The 21,983-nt window shown below is 43.1% G+C and overlaps 4 protein-coding genes across 4 annotated transcripts; 3 read left to right on the plus strand and 1 right to left on the minus strand.

The window, feature by feature from the left end:
• Positions 1 to 951: 951 nt before the first annotated feature.
• LOC112897544 (germin-like protein 12-2) lies at positions 952 to 1,981 on the plus strand. The gene is made up of 2 exons (XM_025965855.1): positions 952 to 1,135; positions 1,300 to 1,981. Exons 1-2 carry the CDS (start codon positions 1,018 to 1,020, stop codon positions 1,857 to 1,859), a joined length of 678 nt encoding a protein of 225 aa, XP_025821640.1. The 5' UTR covers positions 952 to 1,017; the 3' UTR covers positions 1,860 to 1,981.
• A 3,192-nt stretch (positions 1,982 to 5,173) lies between these two features.
• Positions 5,174 to 6,340, plus strand: LOC112897542 (germin-like protein 8-7). The gene is made up of 2 exons (XM_025965853.1): positions 5,174 to 5,354; positions 5,559 to 6,340. Exons 1-2 carry the CDS (start codon positions 5,237 to 5,239, stop codon positions 6,119 to 6,121), a joined length of 681 nt encoding a protein of 226 aa, XP_025821638.1. The 5' UTR covers positions 5,174 to 5,236; the 3' UTR covers positions 6,122 to 6,340.
• A 7,235-nt stretch (positions 6,341 to 13,575) lies between these two features.
• On the plus strand, positions 13,576 to 14,756 carry LOC112897543 (germin-like protein 8-8). Its single transcript, XM_025965854.1, has 2 exons — positions 13,576 to 13,801; positions 13,963 to 14,756. The coding sequence occupies exons 1-2, from the start codon at positions 13,684 to 13,686 to the stop codon at positions 14,523 to 14,525; spliced, it is 681 nt and encodes a 226-aa protein (XP_025821639.1). The 5' UTR covers positions 13,576 to 13,683; the 3' UTR covers positions 14,526 to 14,756.
• An 804-nt stretch (positions 14,757 to 15,560) lies between these two features.
• Positions 15,561 to 20,959, minus strand: LOC112897540 (polyadenylate-binding protein RBP45-like). The gene is made up of 7 exons (XM_025965852.1): positions 20,480 to 20,959; positions 19,368 to 19,827; positions 17,255 to 17,304; positions 17,041 to 17,171; positions 16,842 to 16,944; positions 16,588 to 16,773; positions 15,561 to 15,914 (listed from the first exon to the last, which is right to left on the minus strand). The coding sequence occupies exons 1-7, from the start codon at positions 20,870 to 20,872 to the stop codon at positions 15,912 to 15,914; spliced, it is 1,326 nt and encodes a 441-aa protein (XP_025821637.1). The 5' UTR covers positions 20,873 to 20,959; the 3' UTR covers positions 15,561 to 15,911.
• Positions 20,960 to 21,983: the final 1,024 nt, after the last annotated feature.

Raw genomic sequence — 21,983 nt, forward strand, 5'->3', positions numbered from 1 at the left:
TTTGTGTAGTACTAATCAGTGTTTTAAATAATGGCATAAACCACGCAGCAGCAGCCGAATAGTTGGCCTAAATTAAACAGCACTTTCACATACGGGTGTTATATAGGTGCGATACGAGAAATTCAAGGAGTTCGAGTCAAAAAAAGAAATTCAAGGAGTTGAATATACAGATGTACTTTTTCTTATCTAGTAGTGATAGAAGCCTTTCTAATAATAAACTCCTACACACTGTTGACTCTTCCGATACATATGTGAGCACAAGCTAGCATAGATTGACCGATGCACTGCACCATAACATTTTTCTAGTTTTCACAACTATCACAGCGCACCAACTACGCACCTGCGCCAGTTTCACATGTGTGACTCTATCTGTTTTGCTTTAGGAAGTTTTGAATAATCTCCAAATTCAATTTTTTTCTTTAAATTAGGTAAATAGCTGAACACTTTCTTTCTGAACCATATCAATAGTAACTTGCATGGTAGCAATTAACAAACCACTACACATCAATGAATCATTTACCCGAATTAATTTTTTATTGGGGGTTCTCTCGAGCACTATTATTGTAATTACTGGGAATCTCACGTATTTTGGTTACTCCCAAATTTAAAATTTATTTTCTAGAAAAGGTAACCATCTTCGACCTGCATCCAAAAAACATAACTGAAGAAAGACCATATATTTTTGTATGTAGAGATAGGATCAAAGAGAGAACACGTCAGATTTATTAGTAAAGTTTTAAAATATTGAAAGTGGGGCTGCTTTGAAATGTTCTTCATATAAGATAATTGTGTTGTATCATCAGCAGCTTGTAACAGCCAGAGACCGTTTCTTCTGTTGGTAGGTTCAACATAGCTAGACTTATTCAGATAGTTAACTTCATATTTGCCTCTTGCTGTGGCAGGCTATATATAAGCACACCATGGCCACGCCCAAAGCATCAACAAGACAGACACAAACACACAAGCAGCTGATAGTTTACTTCAGAGAGCTCAAGCACAAAAGCAAGAGAACCCCAAATGGCTCCCTCCTCCTACTTTCTTCTCGCAGCTCTTCTAGCAACGGTCACTTCTGTGGCCATTGCTTCTGACCCTAGCCCGCTCCAGGACTTCTGCGTTGCCGACATACACTCTCCTGGTATGAATATACATGCTTTAAGCAATGATGTGTTCATTAACTAAGTCGCTGCTCACGAAAATAATCATTTGTTACTAGAACACAAATCTCATATATAAAAAAATCATTATTACTGACCCTAATAATTTCTTTTTTTTTACAAATATCTTTGTCTATCTGTCCAGTGAAGGTGAATGGATTTGTTTGCAAGGATCCTATGGCCGTGAACGCAGATGACTTCTTCAAGGCAGCTAACCTTGACAAGCCTATGGACACCAAGAAGAGCAAGGTTGGATCCAATGTCACCTTGATCAATGTCATGCAGTTGCCTGGACTGAACACCCTGGGCATCTCATTGGCCCGTATTGACTATGCACCCCTCGGTCAGAATCCACCACACACACACCCACGTGCCACAGAGATCCTCACTGTGCTCGAGGGGACACTCTACGTTGGATTTGTCACCTCCAACCCGAACAAACTCTTTGCCAAGGTCCTCAACAAGGGTGATGTGTTTGTATTCCCACAAGGGCTCATCCACTTCCAATTCAACCCCATCTATGACAAGCCAGCGGTTGCTATTGCCGCGCTCAGCAGCCAGAACCCTGGGGCTATTACCATCGCAAATGCAGTTTTTGGATCAAAACCACCGATCTCAGACGATGTCTTGGCCAAGGCATTCCAGGTGCAAAAGGGGACAATTGATTGGCTCCAGGCCCAGTTCTGGGAGAACAATCACAACTAGATAATTAATGTTTTAGGTTCATCGCACTCAGTGTTTGCTTTATATATATGCATTTTGCATATTCCTACATGTTTTGAGTTTATAGATGTTATGATCAATAAAATAAATGGCAAGTACTCACATATTGTCACTGCTGACTCGTTGACACTGCTGTACCATGCCTCTTTGCAAAATTAAAGTTAATTACATGGAGCTCGTATAAAATTTCTTGAAGAATGTATATCCATGATGCGATGTACATTAAACAATATTCCTGCATCCGGGTACATACATGCATATACATGACATCTGGGTTTCTAGTGACAAAACAAACACAAAACATGCATATTCGTATATACATGCATATTGTCCTCACAATGCGAATTCATTTCACCGGTCACAAAACATGGAGCCTGTTATTCAAGACGTTAGACCATCAAATAGCCATGAGTAGGTGTAGTGACTGTGGCGCTGGAGACGGCATACCTATCTGATGCAGTCCCAAGAATTGAACCACGGTGCTTCGTTCCCCTCAAAATAAAAATAAAAAAACAACCACTGTGACTGTGGCCACCCAGGACTTTGCAAACTGTGTGAGGCATGTGGGCCGAGGCAGCACAGGATCATCTAGCTCAGTGAGGTTTTGCCGGCCGGCCACCAAGCACATCGCTGACCTTGCCGCCGCCAGCGCTTTGTGCGCGTGGCTGACGTGACCGCTTTTATCTTCAATGGGTCAGCGACTTGTGCGTGGCTGACGAACGACGCCAAGAATTCAAGGCCTCCAACGCTGATCCTGCTTCAGGATATTGTGAAGATGGAGTCCTATTATCAGGATTGCAGCACTGGAGAGTTGAGAATAATTATTATACATGCATATATGCTGCGTCCAAGTAATCTCATATGCAAAAACACAAAAAGAAGTGTAGTAAAGTGCTTATAATTAAACAAGCCAAGAAATTAGTAATTTGCTGGTGTGTAACTGTACTTCTCATAAGGCTAGAATTTGAAAGATTAGTCATTCTATTGCTCAAATATTTGATAGCGTATACTCGTAAACCCTCTTCCAAATCATGATTGTAACAGTGTTAGTTGTAACCGTGCTTTAATTAGTTCATGCAAAAAAACTAAAAATTACAACAACGATTTGTACGATACATAGATAATACTGTAGACCATTATCCAGCAGTCAGCCTATACATGGCCCAACTAAATAGCACTTTTGATATATAGCTGCTTGTTGCGTCAGAAGGAGCAGGTAATGAAGGGTACGATATATGAACAAGTCAAGAAGTTGACTAGGCAGACCACGTGGTTACTCTGGTATTTGATAGAAGCCTTACTTAGCTTGTTCCCCATCTTGGTACGGATGCGTTTGACTAAGTCGCGCAAGTAACTGCTCCAACAAAATGGTCGCCCAAGTAAATTAAATGTTGGAAAAACTGATCTTCTATGCCTCAGTGATCATCGATGAATATAAAGATATTTTTAGTAGCTATGTTAGGTACAAAGAAGAAATATTAAAAGGTCTATTTTTAAGTTCTTCATGACGACGTTGGATCTCTGTCTGGATGCATGACTAAACTGAGAATTGAGGCTACTTAATTTCTTCAAAGTTTAATTTACACCAGCTACACGCTTCCACCAGCTTCTTCTACAAAAGGGCTATATATGCCTGACTATTTACAAATTAAAAATGAGGCGTGGTGGATGCAGGCCAAGAAACACCCCTCTAACCAAACACTAATAAAATATCAAGCAACAAAACACTCAGGAAAAAAGGGTGCAGATGTTTTAAGTTAAAACTAGTCTTGTAAGGAAACAAATCAGTGTAGGACTCCTATAATAAGATTAATGGGGAAATAATCTTTATGTGGATGTACACATTCATGATTTAGATTTAATTCTGAACATAAAAAAGAATTTTTGCGGTTTGGTAATATCAGTATTTTAAATAATGAGTTATGTCCATTAAGGCACGATTAGCAATTACCTAATAATCTTGTAGTTTTTGTGTCATGATAGTAAACTGAAAGAGCCGAATAGTTGGCCTAAATTTTCGCAAAAGAAGAAGAAGAAGGAGGAGGAGAAGCAGAAGGAGAATAGTTGGCCTAAATTTAAGAGCACTTTCACATGCAGCTCCAAGTTGCCTCAGATGGACAGCAGATACGGGTGTGACATGAACAGGTCAATTAGTATGTGAGCCCTGTTGGTACGGATGCATTGTACTGGACTAAATCTTCCTTCTATTGCTCATCACATGATCACAGATGATGCCAAGGTATGTGAGCCCAAAAGTAAAACGTGCACGACTGCTGACTTGACAAGTTCATCCCATCTTACGTATGTGATCTGAGCGCAATAGGTTGACCGATGCACCGGTCCATTTTTCCAGTTTTCACATCCATCACTGTGCACCAGCTACGCGCATATGCCAGGGTCTCATATCGTGTGACTCTGTCCGCTTTAGAAAATTGGATCATCTACATATATATTAGCATTTTTCTGCCAATTAATTTGTAAATAAGAATGAGGACGCTTGTTATTTTTAATTTCGTTCTAAACCATATCGATAACAGTAAGTAGTAATAATTAACAAACCACTACACATATCAAGGAATCATTTACGTGCTTTAAAATTTTTCATGGGGATCATGAGCACTTTTGTGATTACTGGAAATCTCTCTAATTTCATGATCTACTCCCTAATTTAAAATATATTTTTTTAGAAAAGGTGACCATCTTGAACCTGCATCCCAAAAGCATAGGAACGGAAAAGGCATACTTTTTTCTAATGTTTTGATAATAGCAAAGAGAACACATCAAATTTGTTAGTTGAGTCTATGATACATGTGTATCCTCTTTCGCAAAAGATACATGATGTATATCGTTTTACACCACAGCGCCATATGCTTGGCCTAACTAATAAATACCATTTTTCATGAGCGCAGCTGCTTGCATGTTTCCTGAGGATCGGAGCAGGTAAGGAGGGTGTTGTGATAGAACAAAGTCAAGAAGGTGACTAGGCAGACCACCTACTTTTTGATCTGGTATTGACGACGGAGGACCTACTTCTTTAACTTGCAAGTAACCAAACAAAAAGTATGTAACAAAGCGACCCGATCAGATTTGGTACTACCGTGTAAAGATATTGATAACGATATACCTTTGAAAGGTTGATATAGCTCCTTATTTCATCAGCAGGTTCTAGCAACCAGAGACCATTTCTTCTGTTGGTCGATTCAACATGACTTGCTCAGTTGTTCAGAAGTTCACGCTGCTGCGCGTGCTACGGCGGCTATATAAGCACATCCCATCTCCCTGCATCAACAAAACAAACACAAGCAGCTGGTTAGCCTACTGCAAAGAGCGCCAACAGAAAAGGCACGAGAGGAAAGAAAATGGCTCCCTCCTCCTACTTCCTTCTGGCTGTTCTTCTAGCTTTGGTGGCTTATCAGGCCAATGCTTCTGATCCTAGCCCGCTCCAGGACTTCTGTGTCGCTGACAAGCACTCTCCTGGTATGCATGCGTGCACTTGCTGTAATTCATGTAGTTCTGATGTTAATGTACTAAACAAAAATCAAAACAGTACTCATCTGTCAGAGGGCACATATATATTTGTGTATCTGTGTTGCTTCTTATATGTGCACAGTGAACTCGTTACCATATGTGCTACCTAGTTTCTGATCTTGTATATCTATTTTGCTTCTTCTATGCGTACAGTGAAGGTGAATGGATTTGTTTGCAAGGACCCTATGGCCGTGAATGCGGATGACTTCTTCAAGGCAGCCAACCTTGACACGCCTAGGGACACCATGAAGAGCAAGGTGGGGTCTAATGTCACCTTGATCAATGTCATGCAGCTCCCTGGCCTCAACACGCTTGGCATCTCTCTGGCCCGCATCGACTATGCTCCCTTAGGTGAGAACCCGCCGCACACCCACCCACGTGCCACTGAGATCCTCACGGTGCTTGAGGGGACCCTGTACGTCGGGTTTGTCACCTCCAACCCAAACAACACCCTGCTTGCCAAGGTCCTCAACAAGGGTGACGTGTTCGTATTCCCCGAAGGACTCATCCACTTCCAGTTCAACCCCATCCACGACAAGCCAGCGGTTGCAATCGCTGCGCTCAGCAGCCAAAACCCTGGGGTTATCACCATCGCCAATGCGGTCTTTGGATCAAAGCCGCCGATCTCGGATGATGTTTTGGCCAAGGCATTCCAAGTGGAGAAGGGGACAATTGATTGGCTCCAGGCTCAGTTCTGGGAGAACAACCACTACTAAATCAAATCAAGCATGGGTTTCTAGTATGAAAAAGTTTGCTTTACATGCATTTTGTATACGACTACTTGTTTTTAGTTTCCATGCTATATATGTTTGGTAAAATAAATGGCAAGTATTTATGTACTGCCAATGTTATTGTGTACCTGCGAGGGTTACTGCCCTTTGGATAATTTGAAGTGAAGCTTGTATACAATTTCTTCAAGAATATATATTCATGTTGTTGGTCTGATTACATAAAATAATAATTATGCATGAACCACAATTTACATATGAATATATATAGTGCATGGGTTTATTTGGAGACCGTGACAGACAATTGTGATATGTGAAACAAGAACTTATACTCAGCAAGTAGCAAGTGGTTAAATAGGTATGGCGTTGGGGGTGGCAAAGCTTATGGGCCGCTGAGCATCTTTCTAGGCCTAGTGAGCGAGTGGGTGCCTAGCAGGGTTGGCTAGGTGGCCTCAGTAGTACTCCTCAAGTTCGTGGTTTAACTTCTCAGAGCACATGAAAGTGGATTGGCCCGGTATCGATCCGCTCTCACGTGGAGAATCGGTCAGGGCTACAGTCCCCTGTGTAAGGGTGGGGCAGGGAAAGCGAATGAAAGTGGATTGGCCCGGTATCGGGCCCGCTCTCACATGGGGAATTGGTCAGGGATTTTCTCGGTCTACGTGAGAAGACTATCTTCTTACTTTAATACTGGGGGCGGCTTGCCCCTCGCAGGCTGAGTTTTATCTTCCAGGCCTTGTTATTAGACCCGGGGCCACAGGACTGCGCACTTAGTGTAGAATATTCCAGGATAGGGATGGAGCATATCTCATACCTTCTATCTACTGTAAGCTACTCGGCCACAAGTAGGACTAGTCGAAACGGAAGGAAACTACCCGTGTAGTACTCGGGTAGGACTTCTGAGCTCGTATCTGGTTAGGACATCTGTAAGCTTATCCCCAAGACTTTATAATGACGGGCAGGGACTCCTTCCAAACCAATCCACATCTAAGGCAATACAAACTACCACACAGAACATAGGGTATTACGCTCCTTGCGGTCCGAACCTGTCTAAATCTTTATGTTCCTTGCACCTTCGAGTTCCAGATCTCGACGACACCCCATCTAAAACCTACCACCTCGGGGTATCTCTCGGTGGGCTTGGTAGTAAAATACCGACACTAGTGAAGCCATGCTCAAATACAATCACCTCGGCCTTCCTCCATGTAGCACACGCCCTAGGTGCTTTCACCATATCATTGATGCCTATACAACCAATGTACTCCCTCCATCCTGGAATATAAGGTATTGGAAGGTTCAAAATTTGTACCCAAATATAAGGTATCGTAGGACTTTTGGATAAGTATTATTTATTTTTTCTTGACTCTTAGATGCATACTTACCTTTTCTATTCCTTCCTCCCCTGCTTAATCTTAGAAACAACTTTAATTATAGCTGGTAAAGAAAGAGCTCTTGGAAGGCACATGCGTTGTCGGTTCCAGAAATGGTCGGCAGCTAAACCAACTCAAAGTGTGTATCGCGTGTCATGATCGGATGTGGTCTAGCACACAATATCTCAACATTTATATTAGTTCAGTCAATCATGCCCTACGTCTAGTCGGGGTCGGTTGGTTGTATTGCTTGAGCCCAGGTGCTCGTGAGAGTTTGGAGAGTTACAAGCTTACGAGTGAATGATGTGGTATGATCGAGATCTGTTGAGGTCTAGCTTCGCATCCTCCCTGACCCTCCCTTTTATAGTCCAAAGGGGGGTCATCCATTACGGGGGAACTAAAGGTAGAGAAAGTGAGGTAAAAAGGGAGAGTGTTCCTTCCTTCGCTGGTTGGGGTCGTCAGCTCCGCCAGTCGGGGCCACCAACTCTGTCAGGGCCGTCCGAAGACCACCGCCCAAGTCCTGCGTCGTGGGACAGTTGTCTTGTCTTGTTCGTGTGCGTCATGCTCCATCGGTCAGGGGGCGAGCGTGCGACGATAAGTACGGTAGAGTAGTCACGCTTCATCCCTGGTGCTACGAACCGTCACTCTGTTGTGACGGAGGCGTATCCGCCGCGTCGTGATGACGTTGCGTCCCGTTCCTTCGTGAGGACGGGTAGGTGAAACAGTATCCTCCAGCGACAGTAAGAGGAATTGTAACCCTATGGAGGAAGTGGTTGGCCTTGTATGGTAGTTGAATGTGGTGTGTACGTCCTTATCCTCAGCACCTGGCTCTGAGGACAGTCAGTGTGCGAGGCCCGGCCGGCCCCAACCTTGTCGGTCGGGGAAAATGACACGTGTGTGGCGAAGTTTGGTTGGCGTCTTTGGTCGGAACCATAGTACGGATCTAGATCTCGGTCGTCCCGTTGGTCCGGGACGCGGGCCAAGGCTCCAGCTGACCGGACGGCCGGTCGGGACCGTTGGCCTAGACAGCCTGGGGAAAGTCACGGCCTAGGAGGCGCCATTTTGACCCACGCGTGATCTTAGACCATTCAAAATGCTGACAGGAAGTGGGCCCGCTGGGGATCTCGGATCCCTGGACCTATCATGCGTCTTTTATTCTCTTTCTGAATTTATTTAAAAATTACTAGAATGCCTTATATTATATAACGGAGGGAGCAGGTGTCATGCTCCTGCAGCCCGCCATCTCGGACTTTAGACGCACACACCGCGAACGATGGCATTCTGGGCTCACAAACAGCGCATGGTTGCCCCATGATGTCAAGCCCGGACGTGATCTTGATTTCAATAAGAGCTTCCTTCATGAAAAAACAATTCCATGTGGACTAAGCTAGCCGAGGAAACCATCATGGTAGTCACAGAATGCTAACGTGGGTTTCCTGCTGTGGGTGACCAGTTGCATCATCCGATGCATAGGATCTAACCATGAGAGACCAGTTGGGAACATTATAATATACTAAATGTGTCGAGTGATTCATCAAACTGTGAGATTGTTTACTACTTTGGGTTTGGATTTGGTGCAATGTAAAAGTATTATATTAAGCTCTGATTGCAATGTCATTTGTTGGCACTGTCAACTCCTCCAAACATATGAACACTAACGACGCTTGCACACTCAATTTTATGAACACAAGTACGCAAACCTTATCTCTATAAGCATTTTCGAAGACTGAGCCGGCAAATCCTCGAGATTGACGAAGTCATCATAGGCGCTTCGCTGTAGACGGGAACGTCGGCTACCACTAAAAACACAATACCGTTAAATTCTAAAAAATTCACTCCCACTGGGAGTCAAACCTAGGATCTAAGGTGCTACTAGAGCTCTTATAACCACTAGCCTGCAGACTCTTTCGCATGCACCTAGTAATATCTAACAACTATTTACTAGGGATTCATTTTCTGACTCGAAGAAATCTATTAGCAACTAAAATTTCTGCTTGCTACCAATCGGAACTCCCCTCTCTTCTCAATGCCAAGAATTTTGCATCCAATAATTGAATATAGAAATGGATTATTAGTTTCCAAAATTTCTCTCAATATTATTGTAATACTCAAAATTTTGATATGGTCATATAATAGGAAAAAATTCGGTTTACACCCTCAAATTATCGCAAAGTCCAATTTTTAACTTTCAACTAAAAAACCGGATAACATAGGCCGTCCACTGTCGAAACCGGGTAAATTTGGCTCTTAGAGTGGTTTCGAAGGTGGTTTTATATTTTTTTAAAAATAAAAAAATCTAATTAGATGTAGAAAATCAAAACTAATTCGTTTTAAATCAGAAAGATATAAAACTAGTGCCAAAATTTTTTATAAAATGTAACCTATCTATTATAGCTCTATTTAAATTTGATTTATTCAAAAATAATAGGCATAACTACAGGCCACCAAATACTATGAATATAAAAAAATAGATCTGAATAACTGACAAGTATAGTGGCAATAGATAGGTTACATTTTTTTTAGAAAACTTTTGATACTTATTTCGTATTTTTTATTTAAAACGAATTAGTTATGAATTTTTTTAGTTTAAATTTAAATATTTTTAATTTCACAAAATGAAGACCACCTTCGAAACCACTCAAAGGGCCAAATTCATCCGGTTTTGATAATTGGATGGCCTATATTATCCGGTTTTAGAGTTGAAGGTTAAAAATCAGACTTATATGATAATTCAAGAGTGTAAACCGGACTTTTCCCAATAAAATAACCCATGTTACTCAACCCTCCGGATATATATGACCAAGCAAACTAAAATTTAGAAGAAACTGAGACCAACTACAAAATGGTGTGATATACAATCAAGTAAAGATGTTGACTGTGGGTAGATCATGTGTTAGTCGTTGATCTGGTATTGATAGAAGCCTTTGTTGTTTAACTTTCAAGCAATGTATGTGCGAAAGCTACCCATATGCACCAGTTCTGCCCCTCTTGGTACGGATGCACTGTTGCACTATGAATAATTCCTGCAAGTATCTACTCCAACTAAACAAGAAGTAAATATTGGAAACACTAATCTTCTGTGACTTTACTGGCGTGGATCAATTAAAAAAATCACATTGTTCACTGTTTGATCAATGGCAAGATGGAATATGCATCAAGCTGGATTGTGATTTCCTTGACATTTTGAATCTCCACTACGTATATATGTGTATTTATGGGTACCCAAAGTACCCAACATTAGTTGACTTGGGAGATTCACAAAATAAACATAGAAACTAATTTCTCCCAGGTGATGATCAGCTCTTAGGTCACAGCTTCCGTGTGGCCTGCTGACAACATGAAAGTAGGAGGAAACCCGAAGGCATGCTTTTCGTATGTAGTATACTCCCTCTGCTTTTTAATATAGTACACATTTCTGACCAGATAATTAGTTTTAAAAAATAATTATTAAATATCATATATTTAAAAATGGAAGGATGCTAGGGTTGAAATTAGGAATAAATTGTCAAGTAAGAAATGGCTAAGCATGTACTAGTACTTAGTAATTACTACAGCAGCAGCCGCCCGGCCTAAACAGCATCTTTTCATAAAGATTTTGCAGGAGTCTTCTTGATTAACTTTGCCACTTGATCAAGAAGACTCCTGAAAAAACTTTAAGGTTTGCAGTTTAAAATAAGAGGGATTATATATACTGTAATATAAAAAACAGAGGTGGGCCGTATGCCTCCAATCAGCATTACGTAGGTCGGATCGTGACCACCATAAATGATTAAAACATTTTTTGCTAACTCGCGTGTGATCAATGACGGTATCACACTGTTCACTATTTCATTAGTAGTAGCAAGATGAAATATGCAACAATCTATGCTACGTATGTGCATTTATGGATCCCTGGAATACCAACCATTAGCTGACTTGTTGGGAGATTGACAAAATAAACATAGTAACCAATTGCTTCGAGACAAGCACTGAGGTCACCACATCCGTGAGCCTCCTGACAAGAAACATAAAAGTGAGAGGAAAAAGAAGGCGTACTTTTCGTATACCATGGATGTGCCAGACTGAGTCAGATTAGTTTGTACAGTGCAAAGTAGAATCGATGTGGACTCGTAAGGTTCGACCGTTCGAGAAGGCAGACCATGTCCATCCATTGATAGGATCGATCTACTTGAACTTGCTCTGCTGCTGCCCACGAGTTCACACTGCTACACGCCGTGCAGGTGGATAGATTTGTTTGCGAAGACCCTGTGACTGACGGCAGCCGACTTCTTCAAAGCAACCAACCTTGACATGCCTATGGATATGCATGAAGAGCAAGGTGGGGTCCGTCATGCAGATCGATCAATGGCCGGAACACCCTACAGGGAATCCCCTGAGGGCACACTCTATGGTTGTTTCATCACGTCCACTCAAGAAAACTAACAAGGTAGTTGCCAATGTTTGCAAGGTGCTCAACAAGGGTGATGACGTGTTTGTATTCCCTGAGGGGCTACGACAAGCCTAGCTAGCCATAATCTAGGGCTGTTACCGTTGCCACTACAGCACTTGGACAAACAAACCCACTTCCTTTTACAAACCTAGTTTGTAGAACTTTTACAAACCTAGTTTGTAGAACTGTAACCCTTTGAACAATTTGTGGGCCAATTCAATGGAATGAATCAGGTTATTCTCAGTTACTACTAGCGGTAACTGAAACCCGGTTGCTAACCCCTTCAGTCCCGGTTTAGTCTCGGTTATAGAACCGGGACTATGAATTCGGGACTAAAGAGCTGGATTATTAGTCCTTGTTCCCGCACCCAGAACTAAAGGGTCTAGCAATCAAAAAAATTAGTCTGCACTCAGGACTCGAACATAAGATCTCTTGCCTCACGCATAGCTTTATGTGACTCTAGTTGGGATACTTTAGCTTCCTTTTGAACTAACCCATGGAGAACCACCAACCGAACTAAATGGTGGCCCTTTAGCCCGGGTTGGTGGTACCAACCGGAACTAAAAGTAGACTTTTAGTCCGGTTGGAGGCTCCAACCGAGATTAACTTCCCCCAGCTCCCCTAATTTTTAGACCCGGGACTAATGCTTCCGTTAGTCCCGGGCCTAACGCCACCTGAGACTAATTCTAAAGATGAAAGATCTTTTCTGTGCTATTGAAAGACTCGCTTCTCTAATGTAATACCTATAACTTTGAAGCCAATATTCTCAAATTCCTAGAAATTTTGTAAGCAGCCAAAATTATGAAATAGATTACTGCTAGTCAGTCCAACACCTATTTATTAATACCCAGCATGTTAAATAAGCTATTTAGCTACCAGCTTTCGTCTAAAATATTGTAATGTCTATAATGGTCATGGACCTGCCAACTAACATAAAACCATAAAAACTTCATCTTTTTAAAAGAAAACAATAAGGCCAAGCACATATTCAGGCATGAAGAGACGCCAGGGACAACGTCTCCATCTAAGAAAGCCAACACAATACTCCAAGTGCCGCTAATCGTTCGACCGGAGTAAGAGATTATGGCAAACTCCATTCGTAACAGGCTGTGTTCAAGGTTGAGCACAGAGTTTCCCAAAACACGCACATATCACCCCCACGTCAGATTATATTGTAGATTGCAAAGTAGTAATAGAATGCTAGCTTTGAAAGGTTGATACAGAGACCATTTCATCCATGTCTGCTGGAAAAGTCAAACAGTACTAGTGAGTATTGTAAGCTAAGATATAGGTGACGGATACCACGCTAGGACGATAAATCTTGAATATGCAACACAACATATATACATGAACAAAAGAACAGGTATATATCGTTTTACTAAAGTTTTTTTTTAAGGAAATTTTACTAAAGTTTTGCTAGAGCAAAAGAGACATCGTCAGAATAGTTGGCAGAGTAAAAACAATTAAAAGTTGGGGTAGCTTTGAAAAGTTCATAAAGATAACCATGTATACGTAGTTTCATCAGCAGGTTCTTCTCTACCAAACCCAGAGACTAATTCTTTTGTTGCTCGGCTCAACTTGACTGGTTCAGTCGCTCACAAGTTCACGCTGCCGCGTGCTGTGGCTATATAAGCACATCCATCTCCCTCCATAGCGAACCATCAGCAAAACAAACACACACACACCTGTGCTTAATTAGTCCATTGTACAGAGCACAAATACACAAAAGGGAGGAGAAGCTAAATTCGAACCAAATGGCCACCTCCTCTTACTTCCTTATATCAGCTCTTCTAGCACTGGTGGCCTCTCAGGTCATTGCTTCTGATCCTAGCCCGCTCCAGGACTTCTGTGTCGCCGACCTGCACTCTCCTGGTATGCGTACACTTAGTTTATGTCATTTTCTGATGTTCCTATTATGCTAAATCACTTACCAGAACAGTAGCCATTCGTTAGAACACACAAATACTTACTGCAAACATTTATACATGTACCGCCTATAATTTCTTATGCCTGTGCATCTATAATCCATACAGTGAAGGTGAATGGATTCGTGTGCAAGGACCCCATGGCTGTTTGTGCAGATGACTTCTTCAAGGCAGCCAACCTTGACAAGCCTAGGGACACCATGAAGAGCAAGGTGGGGTCTAATGTCACCTTGATCAATGTCATGCAGCTCCCTGGCCTCAACACGCTTGGCATCTCTCTGGCCCGCATCGACTATGCTCCCTTAGGTGAGAACCCGCCGCACACCCACCCACGTGCCACTGAGATCCTCACGGTGCTTGAGGGGACCCTGTACGTCGGGTTTGTCACCTCCAACCCAAACAACACCCTGCTTGCCAAGGTCCTCAACAAGGGTGACGTGTTCGTGTTCCCCGAAGGGCTCATCCACTTCCAGTTCAACCCCATCCACGACAAGCCAGCGGTTGCCATTGCTGCGCTCAGCAGCCAAAACCCTGGAGCCATTACTATCGCCAACGCGGTATTTGGATCAAAGCCACCCATCTCTGATGATGTTTTGGCCAAGGCATTCCAGGTGGAGAAGGGGACAATCGATTGGCTCCAGGCTCAGTTCTGGGAGAACAACCACTACTAAAAACTACAGCATGTGAGATGATGCATAACTTGAATCTTCAGGAAGTGCATGTGTTGTGTTTGATCTCTATGTAACAACAATAAAAGCAAATGGCATGTGTCAAGTTCTATACCAAGTACGTTTAAGGCCCTCAAATTGTTGCGAAAGTAGAGTTTGTATCAAAATAATGTTATGCGATGTACTAATGAGTTTACCTTTGCATTAATAAAGTGATAGCAGTAATTTTAAATTGGCAGCTGACTCATGATGCAATTATACAGAAAGAATTTCAAATGCAGAATGTGCATGAGAGCCATAACAGGGGGAGGGGGGGGGGGGGGTGGGTGTTTGATCTTGTAAGAAGGTGCAAGGCCTTACACGTTGTAACACATGATGGAGTAACTTCTATTTTCGTAACAGTAAATATGTTGCTTCCTAAACTTAACGAGGGTGTTTCACAAAGGCGGAAAGGCAAGTTTACGTGTCATCAAACCATCTGCAGCTACCATCTGCACAATCAATATGACCCTTTTAATTTCGATAAGGAGAAGAAACTGCCCGCCTCGCACATCTCTATGCCTCTTTCCACCTCCCCGGCCCACCACAGCCCACCGCCTCATCGTCTCCACTTGCATGTCGCGCTGTCTCCCTGCTGCACCACCTCTCTCTAGAGCCAGGCAGCTCAAGGTCACGGTGCCGGCCATGAGGAAGATGACATCCACCCGCTACGTCAGCTCCCATCGTGCCACCTCTCCCCACTACGCCCGCCATCTCTCTTCAACGCCCCCACACCAGCTCGATTCAACCCAGAGAGGCGTTAGAAATACGCGGGAGGATTCAACACCACCATAGGATTGTGTTGGTGGGGCCCCGCATAGTTCATAGTAGCAGCAGGGATACCTCACCAAAAGATCGACCTTTGCAAGGGACTCGATGAATACCAAGTGAAAAAAGAGCAATCCAAAAGCGAAAGCAGTCACGAATTGGGAGACCGCTGAGGTAAGGGAACTCTGATTATAAAGGATAATAACATATTAATCCTGTCGCCAAGAAAAATGGACAAAGGTGCAGCTCAATCTGCATGCTCGTTAGCTAACATAACATATCCGAAGGCAAACATCCGGGCCACACCTCAAATTTTTAGAACACTACAGTATAAAGAAAATGCCAGTAATAAAAAGACATGACACGATAGCATACGAGCTAGCAAAGACAAATTAACGATACCATGGCACGCAACATCTTGTTTTAGGATCATGAAATAGAACCACAGGGCACCATACAAGGCGCTAAAACTCTGGAGTACTACAAATCATATTTGTATAGCCTTCAGCTAGACATGCAACGGGCGCTCTATATCTTACAACTCAGTAAAACGCACCCAAATGATAGGTCTGTCACTGCATCTCACTGCAAAGGATGAAAAGAATTTGTCAGATTATCATAGCAATAAATACGCAAAGTATGAACATATGTAGACAAAAAGGTCGACAATATCTCGAGGCCAGTGGGATCAAGGTCAATGCATCAATTTATTTTGGTCTACAAGAAATAAAAAAAATATATAAAATTCAGCATGTATATGGCAATATATTCTATATATCAACTAAGGAGAGGAAAGGTTCAGAGCACGAAGGCTTAAAGGATTGTGCACTTTAGAAAACAATACAAACCAAGAGATAGGCCTAGTTCAATTAGTCCAGTTTCAACTGATCTAGTGTTAACTGTTTATTCAAGATTTCTACAGCAATGTCCAACGTTGGTCATTTCAGACGAAAGTACCCCCCTAAACAAAAAGAAGTACTCTGTTAACAAAAAGGAGGATATCTAAACATAGAGGGTCCTGCAAATGTAACTCTAATTTCTTTTCGTGCAAATATATCATTACTCACATGATGGCTGATACAAATCAGCCAAATGAAAATAATAAAGTTCCATCAAATCTAGTCAAATCTTAAGAGTTACATGAGATACTGCATTACTAAGTTAAATGAACTGGCATCTAAGAGTTGTGAAGAATATAAGCAAATGGCATTCCAGCTCGTAATTCTAAGATGAGATCAACAAGTAAGAAAAATCTCACCTGTTGCTGCTGTGGCTGCTGTGCCACAGGTTGCTGTTGATAATTTGGATAGCCAGCATAAGCTCCGGCTCCATAACCATAAGCATTAGGATCCTGAGACTGAGGATACCCATATGCCTCATAGCCTTGCCCGTAGCCATAATACCCTGCATTAGCCCCAGCCCACTGGTTCGAATCCTGTTGAGGCTGGAAATATAAATGCATTAGCTTCAATTGATTGTACAGAAAAGGTAAGTTAATATGCGAGAACCAACCTGAACTTGTTTGTTTGAAGGGCTGCGACCCCAAGAAAGCCTCACATTCTGCCCTCCAATCAGGGTACCCTGCAGAATTACCAATGCCTCCTCTGCAGAGGATCTGGACGCACAGCAACAGAACTTTGATTACTTGGATGCACACAATCAAGCAGATATCGGCAAACAAAGGAAAAAGTAGAGCACAAATTCAGGCAACCTGCTAGCATATTGAACAAAACCACATCTTTTGCCCACAGGGATCTTCACATGGACCACTTCTCCATGAGGGGTGAAAACTTGTTTCAACATATCTTCAGTGACATTGGGGTCAAGGCCGCCAACAAAAATCTGTGCTCAACAACAGCGACAGATTATTAGTAACTGGTTAAAAACAATTACCTGCAGGCAGGAAAATAGCGTAAAGAACGCACGGTTGTATTGTTAGGGTCATTGTCAGACTGAACTCCCTGGGCACTTGGTACTGTAAATAAAACACAAATAAAAAAAGCTTAATGTAAGATTTACTGAATATTGAGAAAATAAAATGTGGATGTGGATGATCATCATGTACAGTATGAGCTTGAATAGTTGTAAAATGTTGTTTGGTTAAGAGAATCATATGCAGATATTCCATAACATATTGCATCCACAAAAGAATACGTTTCAGACAATCAGATTCACAATTACTAGCTCACAGATATATACCACACTAACAAGCACAGAGAATCACAAGCTGATGACAAAAGTGTAAAGCAGTAAAGAAGTCAAAATTTTGGGGGAAGCGGTGCATCAAATATTGGTTGCTCACTTTTCAATCTCACATTCAAAGAATAATATCAGAGAGCACATTGCATTATGGGACTTCATCAGCTAAAAGGTAAAATTCTAGCAATTGATGTTTACATGCATTTTGTTTACAAAATTCATTACTAGACCTTGTTACAGCATGAACTCATTCAACTATGCTTGTATCCAGTGTACCTGAAATCAGAAGTCTAAGAAAGTTTTGATAATTTTGGTTTCATAAATGTTGATATTAGATACTAGTAGAAAGTCAGCAACCAGCTACTTTCATCTAAATTCATAATATCTTGGAAGATTCAAAATACATCCACAGGCACAAAGCGAAAAAAGCAAAGACTGGGATTTGTTCCAGGCAAGCAAATCATAAAGGTTTATCTCCAGATGACTTGGCGACTAAGGTAACTGAAATCCACATGCAGAATGTGACGCCAAAATCTCAGGATCACAAAAGCTAAAAAATTCACACTACTTTCAATGAGCTAACAAGTTGAAAATAAATGTCCAAATACATAAGGAAAGGAAGATCAGCAGAAAAAAGTCACCGCTTTTAGTGTTTTCTAGAACTTATTTTTCCTATTCGTGTGCACACATTCAAACGTGGCAGATGGGCCTCAGCATGCTTATTTGAAGGATCCTAAGACAACTTAAGATGTCCCAGGAGGCCAGCTACACAAAATGTGAAAAGGTTTGATTATTGGCATCTCACATCAAATCTCCTCCCCTAGAAAGGAACATGAAAGCTTCTGCAAAGAAGCATTACCAGTTGGATAGGCACACCATTATATTTGTAGAACATATCATATCGATACATTAGCTAAACACACTAAAAGAATCAGCAGTTTGCACGTTTTCCAATGTTACTTTGAAGTCATGAAAGTAAATTAGATATACGAAAAGGAATGATAACGTAATGTCAAATGGAAGTTTACCAAAAAGATCAATGTGAAATCTTCCCCTAAAAGATGTTCACACATAGCATCTTTGCCAAAAGAAAAAGGTTATCGAAAGGACGGTGTAAGAAACGTGAATCCATGTGAAAATAAGTGCAGGCTCCCCATCACTAGGCTTTGAAGCTTACGCACTATATACAAGCACTCCAACTTGGAACATTTGAGTGGTAAGGTACTTAAGTAATAGCATTAATAAAGGAAAAATGAAATAAATGGATTGTGGCAGGAAGAAAATGAAAGGCAAAAGGTTCTTAAACAGGTATTAGACTTCATAAAAGAAAGAAGACAATAACTGGACTGTGGCAGGAAGGCAAAAAAAACTAAGACATAAAGTAGATACCGTAGGAACCGAGATCAAATTTAGGACATAAACAATTAACACTGACCTAACAGAGGCCACGCATTACACAAGACATGCATTGCAGCTCAAGTCAGTTCCAAGGCTCCCTATATGAAGAGCCTCGTGGTATCCTGCTTCCAGACAAGGAGTTTCATGAGTATTTCATCAGAATCCTAATGTATCAAATGATCCGAATTCAGGAACGAAATGCTGTGGAGCTATTCACTTGTTCAAGGACTGCAACCAAGCTTCAATACATTTGGAACAAGTATACAAAACAAAACCACAGAAATTGAAACTGACATAGCAAGTAACAGCAACCACAACACAGTAACAAAGCTGATGTATGAAATAATCTGGAAGTCAGATGTGATTGTGCAAATGCAAAGAAAATATAAAATGCAGTTATTAAAACAAGATAAATTCAACTGGTCTTAAGTTATTCCTCACCTTTTTCTTGAACTCCTGTAGCTTTCTTGTTTGCAGCTGGCCCAATACGCATGGGTCTTGAAGAACAGAGCATTCCATTCATTTCAGTCATTGCACGAGCTTGCTCATTAGGATCACCGAATTTCACAAAGCCATAACCCTTTGAGCGCATAGTTAGTTTGTCTGTTACAACTTTTGCACCCTTGACAGAAGGATAATGCACCCTGAATGTCTCTTGTAATATGTAATCCGTAACATCAACAGCCAAGTCACCAACAAAAATTGTATAATCAGGGGAGTCATCACGTTTTTCACCAGCAGTGGCCCAATTCAATCGGAATGGTAACTCAACATTGGGCATCATTGTCCCATTGTAAGTCTGAAGAACTCTTTCAGCGGCAGCACGGCTCATGAATTCAATAAAACCATAGCCCTGAAGCTGTCCAGTATGCTTGTCACGAATAAGCTTCACAGATTGTACCTACAAATTTAAGAAATTCAAGAGAGAAAAAAACAGAAGATCAAAATACTCCTATGCACAAAACCAAAAAAAGAATGGTGTGAAAAATACAACAATATGTCAATAATTACTGGGTACAGTGGCAGCACAAACATTCTAGAATCAATCAACCAGCCAGTTAAAATAGAATGCAAGGCAACATTGCAAACATCAGGGTGGTCACAGCACTAGTGCAATTTTGCTTTAGCTAACAATGAAAACAAGCATCAATGCATCTGAAGTAAAATCTCAATGGAAGTATGGAAATAGTTTCTTAAATTTCTGTGAATTCAGATTTGATGCTAGCGCTACACGCGATTAGTGCCTACAGTCATATACATTCATGGACAGAAATTCTAAATCCACAATTAATACCCATAACATCATACTCAAACCTTAAGGATGCACACATAATCAAATACAGCATCAAAAATGAGTTCACAATCGATCCCATATTGAATCGAAATCTAATAATCCTACAACAACGATAAGCATAGCTGATTGACATCTACATACACCCAGTGTGCTCTGGAAACAAGCATCAAGGGTTTCAAATCAAACGAATCGAAGCAAGGCACGGGCGGCACGCGGCAGATTCCGACCGCGAGGAGTGCAGGCATCGAGAAAGCGCTACCTCCCCTGTGGCCGCGAAGCACCCGTAGACGTAGTTCTCGTCCATCCAGTACTGCAGGTCCCCGATCCAGAGCGTCCTGACCTCGCTGGGCCCGGCGGGTGCGGCGGTGGGCGCCGGCGCGGGTGGCGCCCCGTAGTACCCGGCCTGCGGCGGGGGAGGCGCCTGGCCGTACGCGGCCTGGGGTGGCGGGGGCGCCTGGCCGTACGCCGCCTGTGGCGGCGGCGGGGGCGCCTGGCCCCACATCTGCGACGGGGGCGGGACCTGCTGGTGCGGCGGCGGCGCGTACTGGTGCTGGGGGCCCATCGGCGGCGGGATGCCGCCCCAGTGCTGCGGCGCGCCCGGGGCGGACTGCGGGGGAGGAGGGGCGACGCCGGGCTGCGGCTGCGGCATCATGGCGGCGGCGCGGGCGGGCGGGCGAAACCTAGGGTGAGGCGAGGGAGAGGAAGAGGGGGTGGTGGTGGGTTTGGATCCGGACCTTTCTACGCGTGTGGGGTCAGACCAGATATTTTTGTCGCCGCTGGCGAATGGGTGGGACCACGAGGAGTGGTGATGTCGTGACGGGATGGCCGTGGCGGCCTGGAAGCATCTGGGCAACTGGGCCTAAAAGTGGGGAACGTGGACGCGCGGTGGAGAATAAAAGAAATCGGATTTATTAGGTATTATTTTCCTAGGAACATTTCAAAAGATTTACTTAAACGAAATTATATTTCAAATCGGCATTTTGTTAGTGTTATTTGAGCTACAAAACATGTGATGCCCAAACTACGGTGGTCTTTAGGATGGCCACCGGCCAAAACAACGCCAACGGTACAGTAACGGGGCGTGAACCGCCTTGCCTGACCCTGAGGGCGCGGACTCCGCCTCGTCCAACCCTAGGGGAGCGGGTTCGACCTCATTCGACCCCTATGGGAGAGGTTTCCGCCTCGTCCGACCCCGGGGCATGAGCTCGGCCTCGTCCGACCTCGAGTGTACGGATGCGGCCGCGCCCGTCTCAGGGACGTGGGACCCTTAGGGCCCCGCGGGAGTAAAGGCTCATGTCGGAGGTCAAGCCTCTAACATGAGAGCAGGCGAAGGCACGCCTCGACATGACCTCCAGAGGTGACAGGCCATCACGGCAAGCCCTATCGCTCGCATCGACGGGGTTAAGCTGCAAAATGCGCCGCGGGCTCACGCCATCCGTCTTATCAGAACGCATGTCGCCCACTATGCACGCCGGGGGCCGCGCCGCCTGTCCTGTAAAGGCGCACGTCGCACGTCGCGCCAGGGAGCGGCGCAGGGACACTCCCGGCATCATCTACAGGGCTCATAGGGCCCACGTAAAGGGAAGGAGAGCAACGAGATCCTGACGACCCTCCTCTTTCTACTCCCTCTCTCTCTCATGTATCTGACCCCTGGCCCTCTGGCTTATAAAAGGGAAAGGGAGGACCCTATCGAGGAACCAAACTCTCATAATCATGCACTCGCACTTTAACATCCAGGTAGTTAGCAACTTAGACACTAAGTT

Source organism: Panicum hallii, chromosome 6, assembly GCF_002211085.1.
Source record: "Panicum hallii strain FIL2 chromosome 6, PHallii_v3.1, whole genome shotgun sequence".
Lineage (NCBI taxonomy): Eukaryota > Viridiplantae > Streptophyta > Magnoliopsida > Poales > Poaceae > Panicum > Panicum hallii.